This window comes from Anoplopoma fimbria, chromosome 12 (genome assembly GCF_027596085.1).
Source record: "Anoplopoma fimbria isolate UVic2021 breed Golden Eagle Sablefish chromosome 12, Afim_UVic_2022, whole genome shotgun sequence".
NCBI lineage: Eukaryota > Metazoa > Chordata > Actinopteri > Perciformes > Anoplopomatidae > Anoplopoma > Anoplopoma fimbria.
In genome coordinates, this window is record NC_072460.1 from 17,561,746 (window position 1) to 17,586,142 (window position 24,397).

The 24,397-nt window shown below is 39.0% G+C and overlaps 4 protein-coding genes across 4 annotated transcripts; 1 reads left to right on the forward strand and 3 right to left on the reverse strand.

Moving 5' to 3' along the window:
- Positions 1 to 2,939: 2,939 nt before the first annotated feature.
- Positions 2,940 to 7,195, reverse strand: agmat (agmatine ureohydrolase (agmatinase)). Its single transcript, XM_054609704.1, has 7 exons — positions 6,699 to 7,195; positions 5,555 to 5,757; positions 5,338 to 5,386; positions 4,535 to 4,730; positions 3,563 to 3,742; positions 3,281 to 3,365; positions 2,940 to 3,192 (listed from the first exon to the last, which is right to left on the reverse strand). The coding sequence occupies exons 1-7, from the start codon at positions 7,007 to 7,009 to the stop codon at positions 3,119 to 3,121; spliced, it is 1,098 nt and encodes a 365-aa protein (XP_054465679.1). The 5' UTR covers positions 7,010 to 7,195; the 3' UTR covers positions 2,940 to 3,118.
- Positions 7,196 to 9,775: 2,580 nt separating this feature from the next.
- Positions 9,776 to 11,299, forward strand: LOC129099723 (tubulin alpha chain-like). Its single transcript, XM_054609070.1, has 3 exons — positions 9,776 to 9,956; positions 10,048 to 10,196; positions 10,319 to 11,299. The coding sequence occupies exons 1-3, from the start codon at positions 9,836 to 9,838 to the stop codon at positions 11,297 to 11,299; spliced, it is 1,251 nt and encodes a 416-aa protein (XP_054465045.1). The 5' UTR covers positions 9,776 to 9,835.
- A 1,935-nt stretch (positions 11,300 to 13,234) lies between these two features.
- On the reverse strand, positions 13,235 to 18,942 carry pink1 (PTEN induced kinase 1). The gene is made up of 8 exons (XM_054609348.1): positions 18,494 to 18,942; positions 16,746 to 17,021; positions 16,530 to 16,633; positions 16,244 to 16,426; positions 15,104 to 15,267; positions 14,872 to 14,999; positions 13,706 to 13,936; positions 13,235 to 13,584 (listed from the first exon to the last, which is right to left on the reverse strand). Exons 1-8 carry the CDS (start codon positions 18,845 to 18,847, stop codon positions 13,306 to 13,308), a joined length of 1,719 nt encoding a protein of 572 aa, XP_054465323.1. The 5' UTR covers positions 18,848 to 18,942; the 3' UTR covers positions 13,235 to 13,305.
- A 1,812-nt stretch (positions 18,943 to 20,754) lies between these two features.
- LOC129100265 (trypsin-3) lies at positions 20,755 to 23,402 on the reverse strand. The gene is made up of 5 exons (XM_054609857.1): positions 23,333 to 23,402; positions 22,869 to 23,022; positions 22,548 to 22,686; positions 22,157 to 22,411; positions 20,755 to 20,907 (listed from the first exon to the last, which is right to left on the reverse strand). The coding sequence occupies exons 1-5, from the start codon at positions 23,400 to 23,402 to the stop codon at positions 20,755 to 20,757; spliced, it is 771 nt and encodes a 256-aa protein (XP_054465832.1).
- Between the last annotated feature and the right edge of the window lie 995 nt (positions 23,403 to 24,397).

Genomic DNA, 24,397 nt, shown 5'->3' on the forward strand with positions numbered 1-24,397 from the left:
ACAAGAGACAACGAAAGAATGGTCCAAATCAACACTGTAGTTTTAAAAAAGTAGAGCTAATCCTTTTTTTAATTGGGCAATAAATGCCCTCAAGACAAAGTCCTTTCTGGCATTCCTGAATGAGTTCTACTCCACTCAATGCTTTACTTATTAAATGAAAGGTAATTAATGTCTCATGGAAATATCCCGGTGGTTTAATCACTGTTGCAGGCTCTATTTAAAAAGATCTCTCTTAGGAGCGCCGTACTGATTCCAGCTAGGGATTTGTGGACTCTCTCTCAAGCTAAATACAGTAAACCTGAGCAATTAGTGCCCTCTACTGGATTTGGAAGGAGCATTACACTGAAGAATAAAATGACTTCTCCATACAGTGGATACAATGGACCAACTTAAGCATCAGGTAAAAATAGAACCACCATTACTTGTCCTGTATTGCTGAAATTGATAGTTTGACCAAATCGTGCCTCAACTTAAAACGTTGGTCTCTTTGATCCCAAAGTAAAACACTAATACCACAACAAATGTTCCTTATGAGACAGCAATATCCTGACTTTTAGTTGCCAACATGTGTTAAGCCGGAAAACACTAAATCCTACTCTTCCCTCAATGAAATTAACATTGTATTTTGTTTGATTTTCCCTGCTTCATGAATACTAATGTCTTATAAACTACACATCCCCAGTAATGTCATGTAAATAATGCAGATATTTTTGTTATAAATTTGTGGTCTCCAAGCTCAAGCCGAGTTGATGACGCTACATATGATGCAACAGCTATTATTGCGAATGGCTCACTTTATTGCATTCATTATGGTTGTCTTGAAGTGAATGGCTCTTATAGAGTTTTTGATGTGGTTTCAGTTGCTGAAGCAGAAGTAATTATTCTTACTTTTTTTCATGTTGGTCTTGACTTCCACAATAAAGTTGAGTCCTTGCTCACTCCAGCTTGTTGTTGATGATGAGGACAATGCTCCAAAAAGAGCATTATCCATTCTAAAGTCGGGATAATAAACAGAAAAGCAAATACATTATTTGAGATTAAACAAAGCAGAATTAAAAGATACTATGAATTATTGTGCTGCAATAAAGATATGTCAATTTGCTTCTACATCAACTCTTGTCTTTCTGTCTCTTATAAGTGCATGAAAAATAAATGGTGCTTACCTGATTACTCTCAAGTTGTGTTCTGCCTTGAGGCTCTGGTCTAATGAACTCCATCTCAGGTGTTGTGACAAAAGCATGGATCCATTGCTTGGAACCAAAATGTGAATCAAACGCATACCAAGTACACATGGACTGCAAGTAGTACTAGGTCACCGTAGAGGACGGACAGAAACTAAATGTATTATCAACATTGGAGAGTATATTTAAAAAAAAAAAACAAAGATCACAATGATGAGCAACAAGTCCCATTGTTCATTTATTAAAAAAAAAGAGAGACTTGGTGATTTATGGTCACCTGGTATTTTTAATTAGTCTACTTACTATAAAAAAAGAAAAAGTATTAAATGTAAACATTATACTTTGATATTTTCATCATGTTTCTTTTGCCAAATATATACAATTTATTTAACGTAAGCTAACAATAGACTGTATGCTAAGACCTTAAAAACACTAAAGACAGCTATGACCTTAATGCTCATGAACATACCATAATACTGATGGTTGCCATGGAAACAGGTGTGTCACGCAGCAGTATGTTTGGCTCTGAGCATTGTCTACCTTCAAACAGAACATATTAAACTCTTATCATTTCGGTCAGTCGTTGTCCTAAAATGTTCGTTTGTGAAAATGAAACGTAATCTTGTTCGTGTAGAAGTATTATCGTGTCCTGTCACGGCATGGTGCACGCGAGAACGAGCCACTTCCTTGTTTACATCGCCGTCTGCTGTGATTGGTCCACGAATGAAAACACGTGGATTCAGTTTACTTGGCGCCGCTGACTCTCCCCTTGCTTGCCACATTCGTTCATACAAAGAAAAAAAAACGCAGGGCAACGAACATTCAACTGCATCCACACAAATAAAGATTGAACACATTCACTTGAGTGGCTTTTGCTACATTAGTGAAATCACATACAGTATATTTGTGTACCTTATTGGCTCAGCAACCTCTTTAGCAGGCTTCTCAAGGCATCCTGACCAAAACTAAAATATAAGTGCTGAGGACATGTTCATCATGTTTGTATTTTTTTTTTTTTTTAAATATGGAAGATGTCTGTTTATATTGATATGTCATCAATCAAACACTAGATCCTATTCAGTAAGGACAAACGTGTCATTTGCTACCTTTATGCACAGGCTGATGACAACCAGCCTGCAGCAGTGGTTGCTGCAGACATGGCCATGCCAGCTTTTTAACTTTTACTACAAATCCTTCTTAAACTTCCCTCTCTACAGAAAGTACCAGAGGGTCCCTGCTGACAGCAAGCACGCGTTAAACTTTAGCCAGTATATCATCAACAACGTGCTGCCTGACAGCTTCAAGAGACCATACCTGATAAAGATCAATGACTTTTACTTCAGCTGCATTCATCCACATTGGGCATGTCTGGAAAGAGGTGGTGCAGAAGATGGAGACTCTGTAAATCATCCAGAAATATTCATACTTGCCATTAATGCAAGTTGAAATGGTTGATGCGTGTGTGTTTTTGAAAATCCTGTCTTGGAAATGAGAGATGGGTAGCCAGTCACCTGCCGATGGCACCCCATCTATACTTAAGTCATCAACAGTAAAGTGAAAGTTTTCTGCGATGCTGTAGCAAAGGAGGCCCACAGGCAGTTTGTAGAAGTTCCATCATTAATATTAGGTTGTTGGTACTGTGAGTTGAACATTACATAATCATGTCATCTATAGGACCTGAGAGTATTTTTTTAAAGAGTATGTTCTTGAAAGATAAAAGAGAAGATGATGTTTTTACAAGTTGGTGTACACAATGTCTGCAGTAAAGAGCTTTTATTGGTGGTCAATAGTGCATTTATCATCATGATGGTTGTAATAAAAAAAATATACAATTATTACAAAGATTCATTCAGCAGAACTACCTGCTAGTTTGGCGTTGGTATCTGTTTATTCTTTATTAATAAACTACCGGTTTCATTCTGTGATGTCTTTACTGATCAGCAGTATTTAATTTTCGGGAGGACGCACAACATTTCAAAAAGGAGGTTGGCACCAGTCAGTGCAGTGTTCCCTGTTGAGAAAAAAAAAAAAAGTATAAATAAGGGTCATACTAATAAAATACACCAATTTGATGAGAAATTGATAAAATAAAAGAGTACCTGTGGTGTCGTAGGGGGGAGACACCTCCACAAGATCACATCCAACAAGGTTTAAACCACGGCAGCCCCGAATAATCTCAACTCCCTAAATCCAACCAAGATCACAAAAATATATCAGTTTTACAGCCAAGAAGATAAAAAGGGAAAGAAAATTCACTTGTGTTAAAAACAGAACTTCCTATATGTAAATGTGAGTTACAGAACTTGTTATATGAGAAGGTTGGTGTAAATTGATCATTAAAGATAGTTCACAGGGATTAAAGTCTGTTTCACCATGGTTACCTGTATGGGAGTAAGCCCTGCTATCTCTGGTGTTCCTGTTCCAGGGGCAAAGCCCGGGTCGAGAGCATCGATGTCGAAACTGAGGTAAACTGGACCGCTGCCCATCTGAGTCCTGACCTCAGCCATCAGAGGGGCAAGAGATTTGAACCAACACTCTTCCACTTGGACCACACGGAAACCCTGCACAGAAGACAAATCAGGGTTTGTTGTTCAACAGTTAATTTTTAACTTAGATAAACATTATTATTACACAACAGCTATTTATCCTGAGCATGTCAGCACATGTTTAACCTCTTGTAAAATAGACATTAATTATTAGATAAACATACTTCTATGCTCATGTGGTAAAAACTTAAAAAATATCTATTTTTAAGAAAAATATTCCTATATTAATGCAGCACATTAATCTAGAGGTACATGCTTAATCGATTTATCCATTAGGTGATCAAAAGCAATTGAATCGACATCTATTTTGATCAACAATATATCATTTCAGTCACTTCTCAAGCAGAAATTACAAAAAGTTGCTTGTTCCCAGATGTGATTTTATCGGTCATATTTTAGTAAATGTAAAATCTTGGGTTTGGGACCGTGGTCAGTCAAAACAAGACATTTGAAGACATTATCTTGGACTCTTTCAAACTGGGATGTGTTTTTTTTTGTTTGTTTTTTTACATTTCATTGACTTAATTAATTGATATAACAATCAGCAGAACAATCATTTGTTGCAGCCCTATATTATTTCAATCAGTCTTACTCTCCAGACAGAACCTGTATATTATGATTGTTTTTTCTTTTACCATGACAACAAGATGCTTCATGCATTATGTAGCATACCAGTGATGACAAATAATGGCATTGATGAACTGTTTTCTATTACTTCGTCTGTGCAGTTAAACCAGAAGGCTTGCATTCCTCTAAAGCATTACCCTTATGTTTTCTGCAAGACCTCCAGTATTCTAGCAGAGGTACCTGTGCCCGGCTCCATTCATATGAATCTGCAGAGTATCCTGTACCACGCAGGCCGATCTGGACCACTCTCTTGCAGTCCAGTAGCCCTTCTTCCACACAACGTCTGAATGGAGTCCCATGTCCAATCTTCTCCCCCAAAACCACATCACTGGTGTCAGCATGAGCATCCACATGGACCAGACCCACTGGGCCATGCCTGACAAATGATTACAGACCAGACGGAGTGAGGCAAGGAGAGCATAGTCTATGAAATGGTTCAAAGGTAGTTCATGTCAAAAGTTCCCAATTAGTATTTGGTTTTAGCTTTGTCCAAGATGTTGTCTTGGGTATGCCATGATCAAAACCCTTACTTTACAGGAAATTTAAAAAAAAAAATCCTATGTTTATAAAGTAGTTGAACATCATCAAAGTTGGTATTGTGGGTTTATACATGGTCAGAAAATTGCATGTGTCATTATTATTAATATTTGACCAAAATCAAGGTGCAATGGAGTTATAAGAATTACTTCAAACTACATATATATTATACAAAATATAATAATACTGAAAGACATCTTTCACTATTATTTTTCTTTTCATTGACTAAAAGATGAATCTATTATTCAAAAAGATAAACAACAAATTAATTGATAATGAAAATAATTATTAGTTGCTGCCCTAAAACACAAAGGCCTTTTAAAATTTGTGTTCACAATGAAAACAAGGAAACGTCATGTTCAAACTTTCAGTCCAGGTAATGTAATGGTAATCTGATTAAATATCTCATGTGTAGCCCCTGACTGAATGAAGCATAGCCTACTTACTTCTCAGCAACAGCTTGTAGGATTGGATATGCAATTGTGTGATCGCCACCTGCAGACACCACAAAACAACAAAAATTAACTATACAGTTTATGAGGATATTTAAATGGCTACGTTGCAGAGCTTGCTTTAAAATATTTATCTGTTTCTACTGTGAAAAAAACATTACATGTTTTTCTTGTTCCTCTTGGTTTCTCTAGTTCCTCTAGACAATCTCACCCATAGTCAGAGGAATACAGCCAGTAGCCACGATGTTTCTGTAGGCGTCCCTGATGCGTTTGCAGGTGTCCTTCAGGTCATACACATTCACATTGACGTCCCCAATATCAGCCACCATGAGGGACTCATAAGGTGCTGCCCTGGTGCCACTGTTGTAAGATCTCAACAAGGCAGATTCCACTCGGATCTGCCTGGGACCAAACCTGCAGCAGTGGAGGGAAGATCTGGTTATAGTATCAATGCTGTGAAGCAAACTGGAGCATTACACACTGTTATTTGATGAGATAGATTTGAGTTATGTCCACCTCAGTGGACCATTAAAGATACATGCAATACACATTAACACAAAACACTATTAAAACATACAAAAATAGAGTATACAATAAACAATTATGTAATTGGGAAGGTAACAGCATGTTGTAAAAATATAAAATACAAAACAACAAAGTGTCCTGTGCAGTCATTCTGTCTTCAAAGTCTGTACCAAGGTGACGAAGCCTGAACCCAGTTGTTGTTTTTTTTAAATACAATGAAGTTGACTAATATAATTAGTATAATAAGTATACACCATGATTAATGTACTAAAAAGTGTGCTATTTTTGATGTACTATAAATGTACTTAGTATACTAATTAAAGATCATAAGTGCTACTAACAATATACTAAAGCACAACTAAATGAACTTCACTTTTCTATTTGTAGACCATTAAGATGCACCTAAATATACTTAAAGCAACTTTCATTTTTTTTGGTTGATTTTGTGGTCCCTGTGGAGGAAAGTGGTTGTGTTCCAAGCACCAGAGCTCCTTGGAAAACATCAAATTTTACTGCAGCAGGGTCTGACAGTCTGCCCCAGCTGACCTTTGGGACTCTAAATCAAAAGGCCCAAGATGCAACGGTCATTCCCAACCCAGGCATTATTTATTTTGTGGAAGTGCTTTTAAAGTTTTTGGATCCATCTTGGTGTGAGCTAGAGAGATTTTAAAAACATCATCTGAGCTCTGAATGACAATTATTTGATTAATGCAATTTGCTGTATAACCTTCATGCAAAATATTGTTATTTTTACTTTCTAATAAACTAAATGTTGCAAGTACACACACACACACACACACACACACACACACACACACACACACACACACCTTGCTCCAGGTCTGTTGGAGGTCCCGATATCGATTGGGACCCCGATAAACGCCGCATCGAGCCCTTCTGCGGTCTCCTGGTACGGTAACTTGGCCATGGTGGGGATCCCCGACACCCTTGCCACAAACTCTGCGCTCGGCGGCACATTGAACCGTTTCCCTGAGGCCTCCCTGATGGGGGTTACGCACAGACCTGGTTTGTGGCTGCGGAGAGACAAAGTTGGACGTGACCGTAAACAGAAGAAGTGCGCTGCAGGTCCACTGTTACTAACAGCGCGAGTTGCATTGAGGTTTCTCCAAAACGAAAACATAGTTGCAGAAAGTCACTCGTGCAATATGAAGCTGTGTGAGTTGTGTGCTAACAGAATACTTCAGTGTTGCCTAGCTCGTAACATTCTGTTTACGCCGTACAGGAAATGACCAAAGTACACCACGAGGGGTATTAAACGTGTAATCAAATGACCAGACGCAGCTGTGTTGAATTAACCATCTCTGATCGTCACATCCATGCCACACACATGACGTCACCTCAGGAGAGAGATGAGTTTAGCTACTTATTCACGTCGCTCGTTCATCTGCTTGTGGTTGTCAAAATAACGAAATGGTTGTGACCGTGAAGGCAGCACGAGTCCATAAATAGGCTAAACAGTAAGGGAGCTGTGGGAGTGGGCAGCATGTGTTAAAATATGTGTATCTATTTTGATTTGAGGAGATGAATAATAATGAGAGATGTCAACATTTAGACTTTTGTTTTTGACTAATTGAGCATAATGAAAACAACAACACTCATGTTAAGTCAGCATTATGATATAGTAAGTGAAAGTTTTGAGTTTCAAAGTAACAACTACAATATAGCAAGTCAAAATTGTGAGTTATCAAGTCAGAGTTAGCAAAATGATGATGTGGAAATATTAATGAAATAGAAAATTCTCTGCAGACCCTTCATACCCAGACATGTGCACACTTCCCCCATCTGGTAAAGGCACCACAGAACAATTTACGCTTCAGTTGTTTCTTGCTGCAGGCTTAGATGTTACTTAGATGAACAGTGAACTTTACTTCACAGTGCCGGGACAAATGTGCAGTGACCCCATAACGCTAAGCAACACTTTACCAGTAAACTATACATTCATAGTTTAAATACTCAATGTTGTTTAACATGTTATTTTTTTTACATTTTTAAGACTTTTGGCAATTTCATTGCCTTGTGTTTCACTGTAAATACTTTGACTTCAAATCAACAGTAAATTACTGGTTACTAGTTGCATTACTTTCACACCAAGGTATTGTATCATTTTCATAGTATATTATTGTGACATGACAGCTGTTTACTTTGATTTCAAAGTTACGATAGCAGTATATTACTGTGATTTAGCAGTATGTTGCTAGAACAAATGTATATAACTGTAACTTCACAATAAATGTCTACCAGAATACTGTGATTTATCAGTATGCTGCTGTAGAATTCCTGTATTTGACTGTAACTTCACAGTTTATGTCCAGATTACTGTGATTTAGCAGTAGTATGCTGCTGCAGAATTACTGTGTAAACTGTACAATGTAAAATAGTTGACTGTGCATTTACACTAAATCACTGGTGTAAAGTTACACAGCATAAAAACCCATCAATAACCTGAAACATAAAAAAAAATTCAATTCAATTCAATAAAACAACAAAAACATGATACATTTATTTTGCAGTTTAAAAATAAACGTTGCAGGACAGTGAAAGTACTGCATTAATGTTTCATTAATTTTCTTTCATACATTGTTTAACTACTTTGCAAGCCAACATCATGGCATTATGTTAAAACGTTCAGCAAAATGTAGACAGTAGTTAAATGTATCCTAGTATGTAACATTTACATTTAGTATGAACTGGACATTAAGCTCGCTGGGCCAAATCATCAACATATCCTCCAAATGAGGATTTGGGGGTCAAAGACAAAGTTGTACCTCAAACACAGCATCTTTGGTCGGTTTGGTTGTGGAGGTGGGACAGGTGCTGCGGCAGACGGTGGGGTTGAGGGTTCACTTCACTTCACCTGTCCTCCTCCAGAGGCACAGTGCGTCAGCAGAGCCGCTCCAGACACCGCGCACCTCGGACGCAAACACTCCTCAGACTTGTCTCATTACATTGCATAATAGCGACAAGCCATCATGGTAAGAGAGATTTTACATATAATGTCTAACGTTTTATTTCCAGATTTGTTGTTTATCGATTGTAGTGTAACCCACATTAAAATGGATGGGGAGGAAAATAGGTCGTCTACAAAGGTGGTCTCGACATGTTCTGCAGCCCATGATGGCTATAAATCGTTTCATAGTCCATATTTTTTGCTATACGACAAAAATAACAACCTGAGGTTTTCACGTATGCATTCCTGCACGACAAACGCATAATCCACATAACTCGCCTAAATCTGCTTGGATACCATTGGATTCACACAAACGTACCAGCATGTGCAGCTTTTATATAAATATAAGTAATCAATTCCCCTGTCCTTTTTCTGAAGATTATTTTATGTGAAATGATAAATCCCTTTAGTTGTCTTGGTGTGTCACATAAAATGAAGCCATCTTTAATATCCTATTATCTCTATTATCTCTATATATTCTAGAATTAAATAAATAGCAATTAAAAATGACACATAAATGTTAGTGGGACTGTGACTGATGCTCTGCATCGTGTGTGACCTAGATAATCCTCTACCCGAAGTAATCCTAGGCAGTCTCATGGCGCAGCAGAAAATAGATGGGCATGTGTAAAACAAATCATAGACCGAACCTCAGTCAGACATGATATCATAGATAATAGACTAGTGTAACATTAAAGCCTTTCATGCAATGAGGGAAGAATTATTCAAAGCAGTTTGTGCTGATCAGTAGCATTCATTTAAAGGTTCTGTCAAAGACAGTCCTCCATTTTAATGAGCAGCAATGGTTGTGGTTTCCTTAGTCAACCCTGCAAGATTCAATATAATTTATCCATATAATTTATTATTTATTCCAAATCTTCTTTCTCCCAACCCCAGCGTGAGTGTATCTCGATCCACGTCGGTCAGGCTGGTGTCCAGATTGGCAATGCCTGCTGGGAGCTTTACTGCCTTGAACATGGGATCCAGCCAGATGGACAGATGCCCAGTGACAAAGCCATCGGAGGAGGAGACGACTCCTTCAACACCTTCTTCAGTGAGACCGGAGCTGGAAAACACGTCCCCAGAGCAGTTTTTGTGGATCTGGAGCCCACTGTCATCGGTAAACACTCAATAAACATAGAGAAAATGTTGTGTTGTGATTTAATTTAGTCAAACCCTCAATTCATTTCTGATTGGATCTGTCTCCTTAGATGAGGTGCGCACTGGTATCTACCGCCAATTGTTCCACCCTGAGCAGCTGATCACTGGCAAGGAGGATGCTGCAAACAACTACGCCCGCGGACACTACACCATCGGCAAAGAGATCATTGACATTGTTCTGGACAGGGTCCGCAAGCTGGTGGGTAACTTGATATTAGGAGGGAATAAATCTGGATTTTTATTCAAAATATTCAATTAAATGATATATCTGTATCTCAAATCACTGTCTCTCTCTCTCTCTCTCTCTCTCTCTTCCCTCAGTCTGACCAGTGCACCGGCCTTCAGGGCTTCCTGGTTTTCCACAGCTTCGGCGGTGGCACCGGCTCTGGTTTCACCTCTCTGCTGATGGAGCGTCTGTCTGTCGACTACGGCAAGAAGTCCAAGCTGGAATTCTCCATCTACCCAGCTCCCCAGGTGTCCACTGCAGTGGTGGAGCCCTACAACTCCATCCTGACCACCCACACCACCCTGGAGCACTCTGACTGTGCCTTCATGGTAGATAACGAGGCCATCTACGATATCTGCCGTAGGAACCTCGATATCGAGCGCCCCACTTACACCAACCTGAACAGGTTGATCAGTCAGATCGTGTCCTCCATCACTGCTTCCCTTCGTTTCGATGGCGCCCTCAATGTTGATCTGACAGAGTTCCAGACCAACTTGGTGCCATATCCCCGTATCCACTTCCCTCTGGCCACCTATGCCCCCGTCATCTCTGCTGAGAAGGCTTACCATGAGCAGCTCTCAGTGTCAGAAATCACCAACGCCTGCTTTGAACCAGCCAATCAGATGGTGAAATGCGACCCTCGCCACGGCAAATACATGGCTTGCTGCCTGCTGTATCGTGGTGATGTGGTGCCCAAAGATGTGAATGCTGCAATTGCCACCATCAAAACCAAGCGCTCCATCCAGTTTGTGGACTGGTGCCCCACTGGTTTCAAGGTTGGCATCAACTACCAGCCGCCCACTGTGGTTCCTGGTGGAGACCTGGCCAAGGTCCAGAGGGCTGTGTGCATGCTGAGCAACACCACTGCTATTGCAGAGGCCTGGGCTCGGCTTGACCACAAGTTTGATCTGATGTACGCTAAACGTGCCTTTGTTCACTGGTATGTGGGTGAGGGTATGGAGGAGGGAGAGTTCTCTGAGGCCAGAGAGGACATGGCAGCTCTGGAGAAGGATTATGAGGAGGTTGGAGTCGACTCTATTGAGGGTGAGGGAGAGGAGGAGGGAGAGGAATATTAAAAAGGGACATAAAAGCACCAGTTAAACATAAAACAAAGGTTTTCATGTTCTTAAGCACATTCCAATCAGTGTCTATTGTCTATTCTTTACCAGCTTGGGCATGTTCAGAGTCAAAGTCATTAAAATGTCAGTTTGGCTCTGTCCTAAATAAAGTTTCTGGAAAAGAGAAGTTGTTTTGTGTTATTTATTAAACCTTCTTTTTAGTTAATATTTTTGTGAACATTGACAAATAAATGATTAATTGAGGGGGATTTGTCCTTCATAATCTTAAAATACTTAATTCTATATCTTCGGATATCATCTGATAAGAAAATTGTAGATGTAAGTTTAAAAAAAAAACTGCAGCACAAAAGAAACTGTAGTACGTTGCATTCAAAGTTTTGCAGAACACTGTGTTTGAGTTCTACTTTTAGTCCAGATAAATGCATTTTCAACTTTTTAAATCACATCCTTTCATTTGGTGCACCTATTTTACACAATAAGCTAAATAAATCTTTTTTCACATATAAAACAATATGACCAGCTTTATGTGTGCTTATAATAGCCAGTACCATCCAATTTCAACAAATAATATAATGACATCCATCCATCAATCTGCAACTTCTACAGGCACAGAGCTACAGACTTGACATTGCTAAGATAATACGTTAGCTAGCTCACAACAGTATCGCCAATGTTTTAACCCGCCTCCCTATCCTGTTCCACTCGGAAATCCTCAACAATACGGAAACTAGATACTCTTGAAATTACATTTAAACTTAACATTAAATTTGCTATATTTGTAGTTTAAAACTTGTCAACGCATTTGGGCTATCGCTTCCTTTGCCAGGTGTTTGATGGGTTCCCCCCATCTGTTGCTAAAACATTTTATTGTTTAGCCGCCAACTTTTTTAAACTTGATTAATGTATCTAAATTCACTTGACTCTCAGAGATGTAACTCAGAAACAAGAAGAATTTGCACAATCCATTCATGTCTTTTTCTTTTATTCTGAAACAGCAGAAATATCTACATGTATCTAAAATATGTTTCGCCATCTTCAGTATGAAAACTTACATGCCCTGTATATTGTATCCCTCACTATCCACATCATTTATGATTGTTAATATACCTGTTATGATGCTAAATGTGTAGACTTGCTGTGACTTGTTTTGAGAACAGATCATAGTTAAGTGTGAAGTGATAAATCCCTAATTAAAATCATCATTCTTTTTATATATAATTCACTCAGAATACACAGCAATAGGCTGGCAACAAACAAACACCAGTTAACCATATTGATCACTCTGAGCAAGTGCAAACATGGACATAAAGTGCAAACCACAGGAACATAAACGAAACAAAATCGCATCCTTAAAGTCGGTTAATAACCTGCATGATCCATGCCATCTACCACTATCATTGCAATAAGATGTTTTTTGTTTTTTTTGTTTAGAATAGATAATGAACTAATGGTTGCAGTCAAAGACACCCAAGCAGTTTTAGCTGACAGTTTGATTGGGTAAATGTTTGAGGGCTGCATGTTACCTGTAAATATGTCAAACCTATTGTCCTCCTACACAGTAGGGTCTAAAGTATGCAGTTCTTACTCTAATTTAAATGATCTGCTTTTGCCTAAAGTGCATTAGAGCTTGTCTGGTGCTGACAAACGCCACTCGTTTAAGAAAACCTAATCATAGAAAAGATCCAAGGGATAACAAGGTCCTTTGTTAACACAATTCTAGGAAATAAAGATTAGATATTTTAGCAGCAATAGAAAACTTGAGTGAAGGGGTGAATTAAACCAATTTCATAATTCACAATAACTGCTGGAATACATTGACAGTCACAGATGACATACCACAGTGTCAGAGTACAGTGTCAGTGGAGTTTGCCTTCACAGATATTAGATTGAAAGGCCTAGGCTATAAATATCACAAACACAGATGTGTAACTCATAACTCGAGGCTGCCAGTCTATCCATATCAATGACTCCTAAGCTGTGTGTCTGAATGAGAGAGAGTGGATCTATGCAGACAGAATGCAGGCCTGCTCTCGGCCATACAGGAGGAAGCCCACAGCGGTGCGCAGGTCCTCCAGGTCCAGGTTAGACAGGAAGCTCCTCTGAAGCTCCGCCTCCACCAAGTTACCATTGGGTCCACTACAGCCCTTCAGGAGAACCACAGCAGACTGGCACAGCAGCCAATCAGCAAGCTTCCTCATGCCAACGCTGTCTTGGTTGGCCAGGGCCTTTCGTCCCCAGAGGCTAAGATGTAGCATGTTAGCTGCCACACGGGCACTGGGGCGCTGCAGAGTAATAAAAACATATATAAGTATTATATATATGGTTGTTTAATATGAAGATTTTACTTTTCATTTTTTTTTTGCAGAATTGTTATATATATAGAAAATATGTATTATATATTACCTTGCTTGGGCTCCTCCTGAGGAGAAATTGGATCACCAACTGCATGTCAGCTGGAACACTGGAGGGCAGAGGAGGAAGCTGCTCCTCCTGGTAACTCCTGCTCTCCAGTCCCACTGCTCGATAGAACGGGTTATGCTGGCCGAATATCTCATAGGAGATGGCACCCACCGCCCAGGCATCCGCCTTGCTGTAGTCAATCACCACACCGCACCCTGGAACTGCAGTGGCCACCTTTGGGCGAACACATCATGATAATAATTAGATTAGTGGTTTTTCAAGAAAAGTTATATTACAAATAACTCTAATGACTTGTATTATTGTACAAGTGGTGGTTTTTCTTGGTGTGTCAAGCTTTTGTATGTTTTCAAAATTTTCAAAATTTCTGTGTTTAGACATGCATGTTCAGATATGTGTTGCTTTTTACTGTCTACAACTGATAATGCTCTGCTTCTTTATTACAATTCCATCAGCGGACTCAAGTTCTACAGAATTCAGACAGGATCACAACCGACTTAGAGCAACAGGTGTTTCAGTTTAACGAGTGACCGTGTTAACTGGTGACATTCAGTGTTTCTGTTGTTGCTCGAAGTAACTTAGGTAAATGGTAGGGATGAATAATAGATAAAAAACTGTATGTATTTAAAATGTATTTTAAGGCTTTTAAGAGGATGTTCTGTTGTGTTTTTTAACAGCTGCCATCATTACAAAACCACGGACTCGTTTGGCAGAGAGTCAATTAACACAGTCATGCTAAACTAAAACAACGGCGGTGTCTAAACTGGACGGATAACAAATACTTGTGTCTATAGTGCCCATCTTAAAACTCAATAAACTGCATCTATGTCATGGTATTTGACATTCTGTACATGACCACAGATAAATTAGTTAGTGACTTGTATGCTAATAATTTCTCTATGGCGTAACATTACATGCTAGGTTTCTCCATCAATTACATGTTTATATTGGGCCACTAAATATTGCATTCACTCACAAACAGCACACTGATCTGAAAAGTCAATTTGTTAAGGTTGCATTAATGATCTTTGGTGGTTAATGCCCTATTGGTCTCCACCGTGCTTCTGTTGCCAAACTGCATGCGTGCACTTATGTACAACACTATTGTTAACAAATTGAAAAAGGGTCTATAAAGAGCTACTTAAGCCTACCTCAGGGGCCATTAGGGAGGCATTCCCTCCTCTGTTGACCCACATGCTGTTGAATGGGAGCTGTAGATTAGCGTCACTCTGGGCCAGGCAGCAGCCAAAGTCAGTAATCACCAAACGAGGGCATCCATCTGCATAAAAGCAAAATCAATTAAATGTTTTACATAGAACTGATAGAATCAGATCTCTAATTGATGTCTGGATTGGTCTCTCACTGACTTAATATCGATCTTACCTGAGTCAAACTCCAAGAGCACGTTGTCTGATTTGAGATCCCTGTGAGCTACACCCTGTCTGCACAGGTGGTCGACCCCCTCGAGGAGCTGCAGCACCATCAGTGAGCCCTGCCTGCGGCCTGGTGTGGACACTTCCAGGTACTGTCGCAGTGTCAAGGGGTAGCTATAGCACAGAAGAAGACAGCACGTTAGTCCTACTCAACTGGATGCCTCAAGTTTTCTTGCATTCACCTTTTTAAAGTTGTTATCCTTAAGATTTTAATGAAATAAAAGCCACTCTTTGATACCATTCAAGGTCTGCATACTATTAGCAATATTAATTCATATATAACATTCTGTCACAACCTCTCTTTAAAGTGTTTTTTTATTTTAAGTGGTGGGGTCCACCATTTCGTAGCGTAGGATTCAAATCATATGCATGAGGGATTCACAAGAAAAGATGCTGCATGTAATCCAGCGTCACTGTTTCTAATTTCATCTCATGAATTTCAGCATCACTGTTCACTCTCCTGTTGCCGTATCAGAGCTGGAACTGCTAATTTAAACTGAACATATCGTTCTGCTCCAAGCTCACATTTAAAGCTTCCAACTGTTAACACCGAAGGCGGCTTTTATTGTGAGGCAGTCACAAGAAAAAAGCAAAGTATTTGTCACCACAGTTGTCATTGACAGCCATTGCTCATCGAAAATATATCTTTAAAGTGAGACTGCTGTCATTTTTTCTGCATTTTTTTTAACAATGGTGAAGTGATCTGGTGTAAATATTGCAGGGAGTAGTACAACAAGAAAGGGCAACCACAGCGAGCTGTTGAATGAGGAGTTGCAGGTGACCACCGACTTCTCAGCCACTTAAAACAATTTACTGTGACCTGCTTTTGTGTGGAAAACTACTCACACCATGTGCAGCATGACATTAGATTACGACTGCTGATGGCATGATTGCCTGACTTCTTTAATAAATGACCTTGAATTGGTTTGGTTGTGCTCACTGAGAGTTTCTTGGGAGTATTAAACTGCACTTGCTGGATTTACACAGGTGTCCCCAAATCAACCAGGATTAAAGCATTATGACTTTAAGATGAAGCTGGTGTCATTGATTTTCAATTCATTGTAAGAGTGTGAAAGATGGCAAATCTTACTTCTTCATGACGAGGAAGAGAGTGCGATTGTTGCCCAAACCAGAAGGGTTAAGCCTGGCCGGCAGCATGTCTGGATACTCTTCTTGGGCCCCTGGTAGCAACGGGACGTCGGCTGTGAAAGCCCGGTCCACTCTGATCACATTAGGGTGTGCTGGCACTCTTTTGGAAAGGACTCCAAAATGTCTGCATGTAGAGAGATCACAGCAGTTCAGCATGCTTCTTAGATCCTGTTCAGACTACAGGACTAGAAATGACCAATAAAAGCACTGAAATGTGTAGTACGTACCCATCCAGAGTGATTTCCTCTTTCTCCTGCTTTAAGGCCAAGGGGCCTGCAGGCACCAGCTCCTGTGACATGGATTTTAATATCGCCTCACTTGACGACCCTGTCTGCACACAAATGGCATCAAAAATACCAGTCAGTACTGATTTGTACCCGTCACCTGGACTAATACCAGACAACACAGGGGGGGGGAAGTGTAGGATATTGTAGAATACTGACCCCAAAGTTCCACATCATCTTGATAGCCATAGGGAACAGCGAGCAGCATGTCAGAGATCGAGCCGTCTCCCCTTCCTCTTCCTCTTCATCTTCTCCCAGCTGAACCAGGGAACACTTGCTGTTACTCTCCTTCTGAGGTGCAAACCGAGCTGCAGCCTCGTACACAGCAGCGTTGGAGCCTTTCCCAATCTGATTCCCAATAATGTAATCCTCCAGTTTATATCCAGAGGTGAATGGCTTGAATGGGCTCTGGAATCTTTTCTTCCTGAACACCGCCTGCAAATTGGGAGAAATATTTTGCAGAAACAAGAAGATGCAGGAAGGTAGATGAGTGCACATTCCATCCTTTGACCAGTCGAAGGATTATGCATGGATTAAACCTCCTAAAAGTGATTTCGAAAAAATTATTAAATAAAATGATGTGTTTTAAAACATTACCGAAAGACCAAGTAAGGTGGAAACGTTTTCTTTTTTCAGTCCAATGAAGTTTTTGGAGCTTTAACCCAGAAATATTTCTTAACACATTTGTTAGGTTTGTTAAAACCATTTGATAACAACAACCTGTTGATGTTATCGAATGGTTTTAACAAACTTAACATCAACTGGCATGACTTCAAAAGCATCACGCTACTAATATTAATATTTGTACCAGTAATAGAAGTAGTAGAAGCAGTAGTAGGCAATTAGTGCAAAGCAGGTGGACAACATTTATCTAGTATTAGGTCTCAATAAAACCTTTGATTAATCACAATACAAAACTGCCAGTGGTGGGAAAACTACTCTAATCCTTCACTAAAGTAAGTATTTATACAACAGTGTAAAGGCATTTAATTATATGAAAAATACAAGTAAAGAATATTCCTAAGGATGGTATATTACACATTAGATTGTTGGTTTGTTATTACCGATGTGTTGACGTAAGCAGCATTTAAGTGTTACCGTTGGTACAACACTGAAAAAGTGCATTTTATCTCCTTATTTGGGAAATTGAATTTAAAGAAATGTATAATATTTTACGAATTGATCATACAGTACCAGTCAAAAGTTTGGACACACCTTCTCATTCAACTACTTTGAAGAATCTAAAATATAAAACATATTCTGGTTTGTTGAGCATTTGTTTGTTTACCACATAATTCCATATGTGTTCCTTCATAGTTTGGATGTCTTCAATATTAATCTACAATGTAGAAAAAAATAAAAATAAAGACAAACCATTGAATGAGAAGGTGTATCCAAACTTTTGACTGGTACTGTACTCACTTGACCTTACATGGCCATGAATAACCTTTACATATTAGTTTTTACTTTCCGTAGTGTTTTATATAGTGTTTGTGTTGTTTTATGTGCTTTACCAATGTTGTAGCTGCCATTTCTATTTCCATTCAGTTGATTTGGGCTTCTTTGCAAGTCTTTTTGACAGGATTCGCACAAATCCATGAAATGTCTTTAATAGATTTTTAGAAATATTTACCCACAGTATTCCTCAGTTGTTGATTTAATAATGGTTACATCATAATGAATCAAATAAAGAAAACCCATTGAATGAGAAGGTGTGTCCAAACTTTTGACTGGTACTGTGTGTTTTGATTGTAAAATCTCAATCAGCAAGTTATGAAAGAGTTTGCTTGTTCTCAGTTAGGTGTAGTAATTTAGAAGTAGCATGAAATGAAAATAACAAGAACCCTCAAACTACTACAGCACAGTCTCGTTACTTAAAAACATAACGTTATGCGTGGACACCATACCTGGATCTCGTCACATGTGGCCGCACTGTTTCTGTCATCTTCAAGCTGTTGCTCGATGAGCCCCACGCCGAGGCCGAACGCCAGAAACACGGCCCTGTTCCGCGGGGAGCCGCTGCCAAACCTCCTAACCCCGGCGGACTGGAGCTGGGCTGCCAGGCCCTTCAACGAGGTCCGGTAATATCGGTACCGGGACGGCAGGAAAGCCTGAGGCTGAACGGTGCGGGCCGACGGTCCCGCACGGAAACGCTCACCTCGGAGCTTCGCTGCGAACCGGCCACACGACTTAAGGAGACCCAGCTGGAAGACCGACCGGCTCAGCTCCAGCCCCCGGCTTATAGCGTGTCTCACAGACATGATTCACCCGGAGGGGAAAGCTGTCCTTCTCCGCCTGTGTCAGTGTCAGTCCTCCGGCACCTCAGGCAAGGACAGTGTTATTATGGTAAACAAAAAACAGCTGTTACTGCGCATGCGCGAGAATGACAGGCGCCGTAAATAGAGTGCTGCGGGGATGACGTATTTTTGTAGGCCAATTAGAAGAAAAAAAAAAAGATCGATACGAAAAAACTACAATTTAATGGACGTTCAAGTCGCAATTTAAGTCGAGTTTGCCAACACATACAGTACCAGTCAAAAGTTTGGACACACCTTCTCATTCAACTACTTTGAAGAATCTAAAATATAAAACATATTCTGGTTTGTTGAGCATTTGTTTGTTTACCACATAATTCCATATGTGTTCCTTCATAGTTTGGATGTCTTCAATATTAATCTACAATGTAGAAAAAAATAAAAAAAATAAAGAAAAACCATTGAATGAGAAGGTGTATCCAAACTTTTGACTGGTACTGTACTCACTTGACCTTACATGGCCATGAATAACCTTTACATATTAGTTTTTACTTTCCGTAGTGTTTTATATAGTGTTTGTGTTGTTTTATGTGCTTTACCAATGTTGTAGCTGCCATTTCTATTTCCATTCAGTTGATTTGTGCTTCTTTGCAAGTCTTTTTGACAGGATTCGCACAAATCCATGAAATGTCTTTAATAGATTTTTTGAAATATTTACCCACAGTATTCTCTAGTTGTTGATTTAAATATAGTTACTATAATATATATATAATAATGTCTTTCTACTGGTGCAGTAGTAATTACGTAGGTCCTCTGCAGTTGCTTGTGAAGCTGAGAGACTTGGGCCTAATCCCAATGTCTCCCCTAAAGCCTTAAACCCTGAACCCTCACAGGTTTAACTGATGTCACCTGGTAAATGGTTGTTGAGTTGAGTTGAGTGTGAGATGCTGCAGGGGCTAGTCAATAGTCAATTGGATAGCTAAACTGTGATCAGTGTTAATGGACAGAAAGCCACACCAGTAGGCAAAACTGAGCTGTCATTTAAAATAACTAACCTAAATAAGCAGCTAAGGCAATTGTTTTGGACAAGATTCCAGTTTTCCTTGTACTTTTTTCCCAAAAGAGATAACCAGAAAAACGATACGCAGTAGTCTATCAGCAATGCTGAAGTATTGTATATGTCATAAATGCATGGACAGCTTTATGAAATTCAATCAGCAGAAATGATGACTTACTGGTGATGACAGTGCCTTTTATTGCCTTGAGGACTGCTCCTACTCTGAACTCTGCTCTAAGGACACTCATTTAACTATTTTGACCTTTAAGTATTCATGAAAAATAATTTAGATCCAGTTATCTTTTTTATTTCATCTTTAATGTCACTGTGGATGCTTTACCCATTGATTCAGTGCTTGTAACTTTAGTAAAGGACCCAGGACTAAGGTATGCATTGAAAAAATGCTAATGTTAGTTCGATATTATCATTCATTTCTAACCATATTGCCTAGCTCTACTGATTAAGCTGTTTTTACATATGCTTTACAACTACTACAATAATAATAATAATAATAATAATAATAATAATAATAATAATAATAATAATAATAACAATGGGTTTATTTCTGTATCGTATTTCTCTATCGGAACAATGGACGGATAAATATCAATGAATTGCAAGCATATCAACACATTTATAGGAAACCTGGAAATATCTAGAAATTACTGATAACCATGGCTCTATATAGCGTATCCAAACATTATTAATTGCAATTAAACAAACAACAAATTCAAAAAGTGTGTGAAGTTGACAATTAGTACTAAACACAGAAAGAGTAATTTGTGATGAAATAGGCCATTGAACATAATGTTGTGAATCAGCTGTTTGTTTTAAAATTGATTGTGGCAACTGTTCATTATGTGTCCTTTTTGATAATCTTCGTGATCCAACTGATGTAGTTCCTCACATTGGTGTAGACTCCAGGGTATCTTGGGTTTGCGCAGCTGATACCCCAGGAGACAATGCCCATGAATTTGCCATTGCAAATAAGGGGACCACCAGAGTCACCCTGTGGATCACAAAGACAAATAAGAGTTGATGAACAAACTAAAATTAAACTATAATAGCATCTGAAATCTGATACAAGAAATAATGAAAAAGGGGATCATGTTAGTAGTGATAACATGCACTACACAACAGCGGTGGTAGAATTACTCGTATCTTTTTCTTAAGGGTTCTTTATACTACAATCACAGCATTAATATAGCAGCAAACGATGTAAAGATATAGTGGAGTAACAGCGTACTTAGCAGAGTATGAAGTCACATTCCATCTGTATGTGTTGTAATCTGGGCTTCTCTAAACTTTGTGTATGTAGCCAGTCCAGCTGAATCCTTGTTTGTGAGTCCTACTGGCTAGCTAATTGCCGTTGGCTGTCCCGACCATCAGCGTTGTTGCAGAAGTGTAGCACCCACCCTCCGGTTCCCCCACAGGTTAACACTGTTAGATCTGTCAGCACTGTTGCCATAGTTTGCACTGTTTGTGCTTTTAGCAGAAAGTACAGGAGTATCGCTATCACACATACCAAAAGTACAAAATGTTAAAGGACTCTTTCAGAATAATATATACACTATTATTGAACTATGATTATTAATGCATTAATGTGTTCGTAAGTTTAATGTTGAGGCTGGAAAATGTAGGGCAGATTTTAAGTACTATTTATAATCATGACATATCATATTCGATGATTGTGTGTAAATAATGTGATGCTGCAAAGTAATTAAAGCTGCTAATTTTAATTATTATTTATCTTTTCAGTGTTCAGTCACAGTTTGCTTATGTTTCGGCAACAAAACTACTTGGTTGGGTTTAGAAAAAATATACATAGTCTACAATAGGCTACATGTACACATACATTATATAATGTGTGCGCGGGTTGGGTGCAAATAGCATTGTTGGCTACTGACACCTGGGTGTAAATGGCCACATTGTCTATTCCTTCTTGGTGTAAATAGTATTATTGGCTTCTGATTGCAAATAGCATCAAAAGTGTGCTTAAGATCAGTACAGTAAATGTACCACAGCCTCACTGGGCATCATTATGCTACATTGTACTGTACTTATTAAAACATGCAACGCAGAAGCATACAATTCAACGCATGCAGAGCATAAAAAGGGAAATATGAATTATAACAAAATTATTGGAATAAGCAAGACAACATTATGCATTACAACTGACATTTTTTTAAGGCAATAGTGAAAGCATTCAACACAAGCTCCCAATCCACAGACCGTGCAAGAGAAAAAAAATTCTGTACCTGGCAGGAATCTTTGCCGCCCACTGGAGATCCAGCACAAATCATGTTTGGAGTGATCATCCCCCAGTAGAAATAGTAGCAGTAAGGTAATATTATCACGTCCACAGAATGTAGCACAGGAGAGAGGTAGTAACTATAAATATTTGTCACACCCCAGCCGCTCACTGTACAGACGTCATGGTAACCTAGAGGAGTGTTATCATCTGGCAGATCAGCTGGCTGGACATTGGCATTCAGCTGTGCTGGTCTATCCAGCTGTAACACAAATACATGTTTTAGGCTTAGATATGCTGACAAAGCAATGGAATTGTTAATCAATTCAGAACAAGAGTGGAGAGTGTATGCATGTGTCAAGAGCCCCAATTTTTCAGGCTGGCTCTTCTATGCTTGCCTTGATGACCATGATGTCGTTGTTGAATGTCCTGTAGTTATAGTTCTTTAAATATATTTTTGAGACATCAAAGACCTGTTCAAATCCTTCTCGCTTGTGCAGGTTGTGTTCACTTAGCACCACCTGTATCTGATTGTACCTAATGGCCAAAAACAGACATAAGGTAATTCAGTATCGACCCTATTGACTATAAAATATAGTAAAATTCCAATTTCACATCTTCAATGTAACAATACTTCCCTCACTGTATGTTAACATGTAACAATTCTAAGATTTCAAAACATCCGTTTGTCCCTGTAACTGTGTGGTGTCAGTACTTACGGTCTCCAGCAGTGGGCAGCAGACACCACAAACTGTGGGTGTATTAAGGTTCCTCCACAGTAGTGTTGTCCAAACTTGGACTGCAAGGATGCCTGATATTTGATAGAGTAGGGCTTGACCTCCTCTCCCCCAATGATCCTCTGTGCAAATGTCTCTGAGGACAATGAGAACAAATGCCATGGGAGTTCCTTTTGTTTACAAAATGTCAAATTGATTTAATATTTAAAGCTCTGTGGTCTTTGTAATCTTATAGAGAGGTTGGAGGCAGTCTCAAGGCCACGTTGGCAGAGTTTTTTCATACACCCATTACTCTTGATGTAGGCTTAATACATTTCCCTTTTTTCACTCTGACATCAGTCAGTGTTCTGTTAATGTCCCTTTCAACATGGTTCTACATCTTCAGCAGGATTTCATACCTTTTATTTTGCATTCAGGTTTAAAATAATTGTGATTGAGGAACTTACCTGACACAGAGACTGCCAAAAACAACAGCGCAGTAGATCTTCGCAGCAGAGCCATGTTTTTACTTATCATCTGTAAGGCACAAACAGTTTTTGAAGCACATTAAACACGTCGTATAAGTGCCAATTAATTGCATTACTTTGGCAATCCTGATCAATCGAATTGTTTGTGTGAAATAAAAGAAACAAATAGTCGCTATTGGTTAGGCTATCAAATGTACAACCTTACAAACTTATTTCCCCTCAGTTGAAGGCACTTTGTAGATGAAAATGTTTTGCTGTAAGTTACAGAATTTCATAACCTTCTTCTGAAATCTATGGCTAAATCTTTACTACTGATTTATTCTACTCTACTGAATCACCATAATTCTGTTTCAAAACTAGATAACTAAATGGATGGTAATACAATTTTAGCATTTATTGCACAAAATACACTGTTGATATAGGGTACGGCCCTGAATATAAATTATTAAAGATTAAAATCACCATCTACGCACCTGTGAGCCCAAACACAGCAACCCTCAGAGTATGTCCAACTTCTGGGAACAGTGTTCTCCAGTTGCCTTTTATAGAGTAACTCTAACCCTTTGTTTAAATTATCTTTTCGTCTCGTTTTGTACTGTTACCATCTCACGCTCCAACAATGAAAGTGACCTACAACATGACAAAGCTGAGGTGTTCTTGTGTATTATGTCTGTTTCTAAGCTCTAGTTTTCGGCTTACACCTTGGGATATGAAGGTATTTGGGATGGAAACGCCTCTAGGCATAGCCACCATCACCAGGTTATGGGCAGAATACATTTTATCACCTTGTTGACGTGATGAAATTTGCTTTTATGAATTTGATTGATTTAATTGAGTCTTACATGTCTGTAGTAGATATATTTTTTGTATAAAAAGTTACAGTGACACAATTAAATGCATCAATGACCTTAGAAACCTGAACAGCAAGTTCACTCTGTGTTTTGTAGGTCATTTCATATTCATATACAAACATGTGCCTCATTTACAAATCAACACACAACATCTCAATTTGAAAGTGGACTTTAAAGGGTTTCATTACAGACA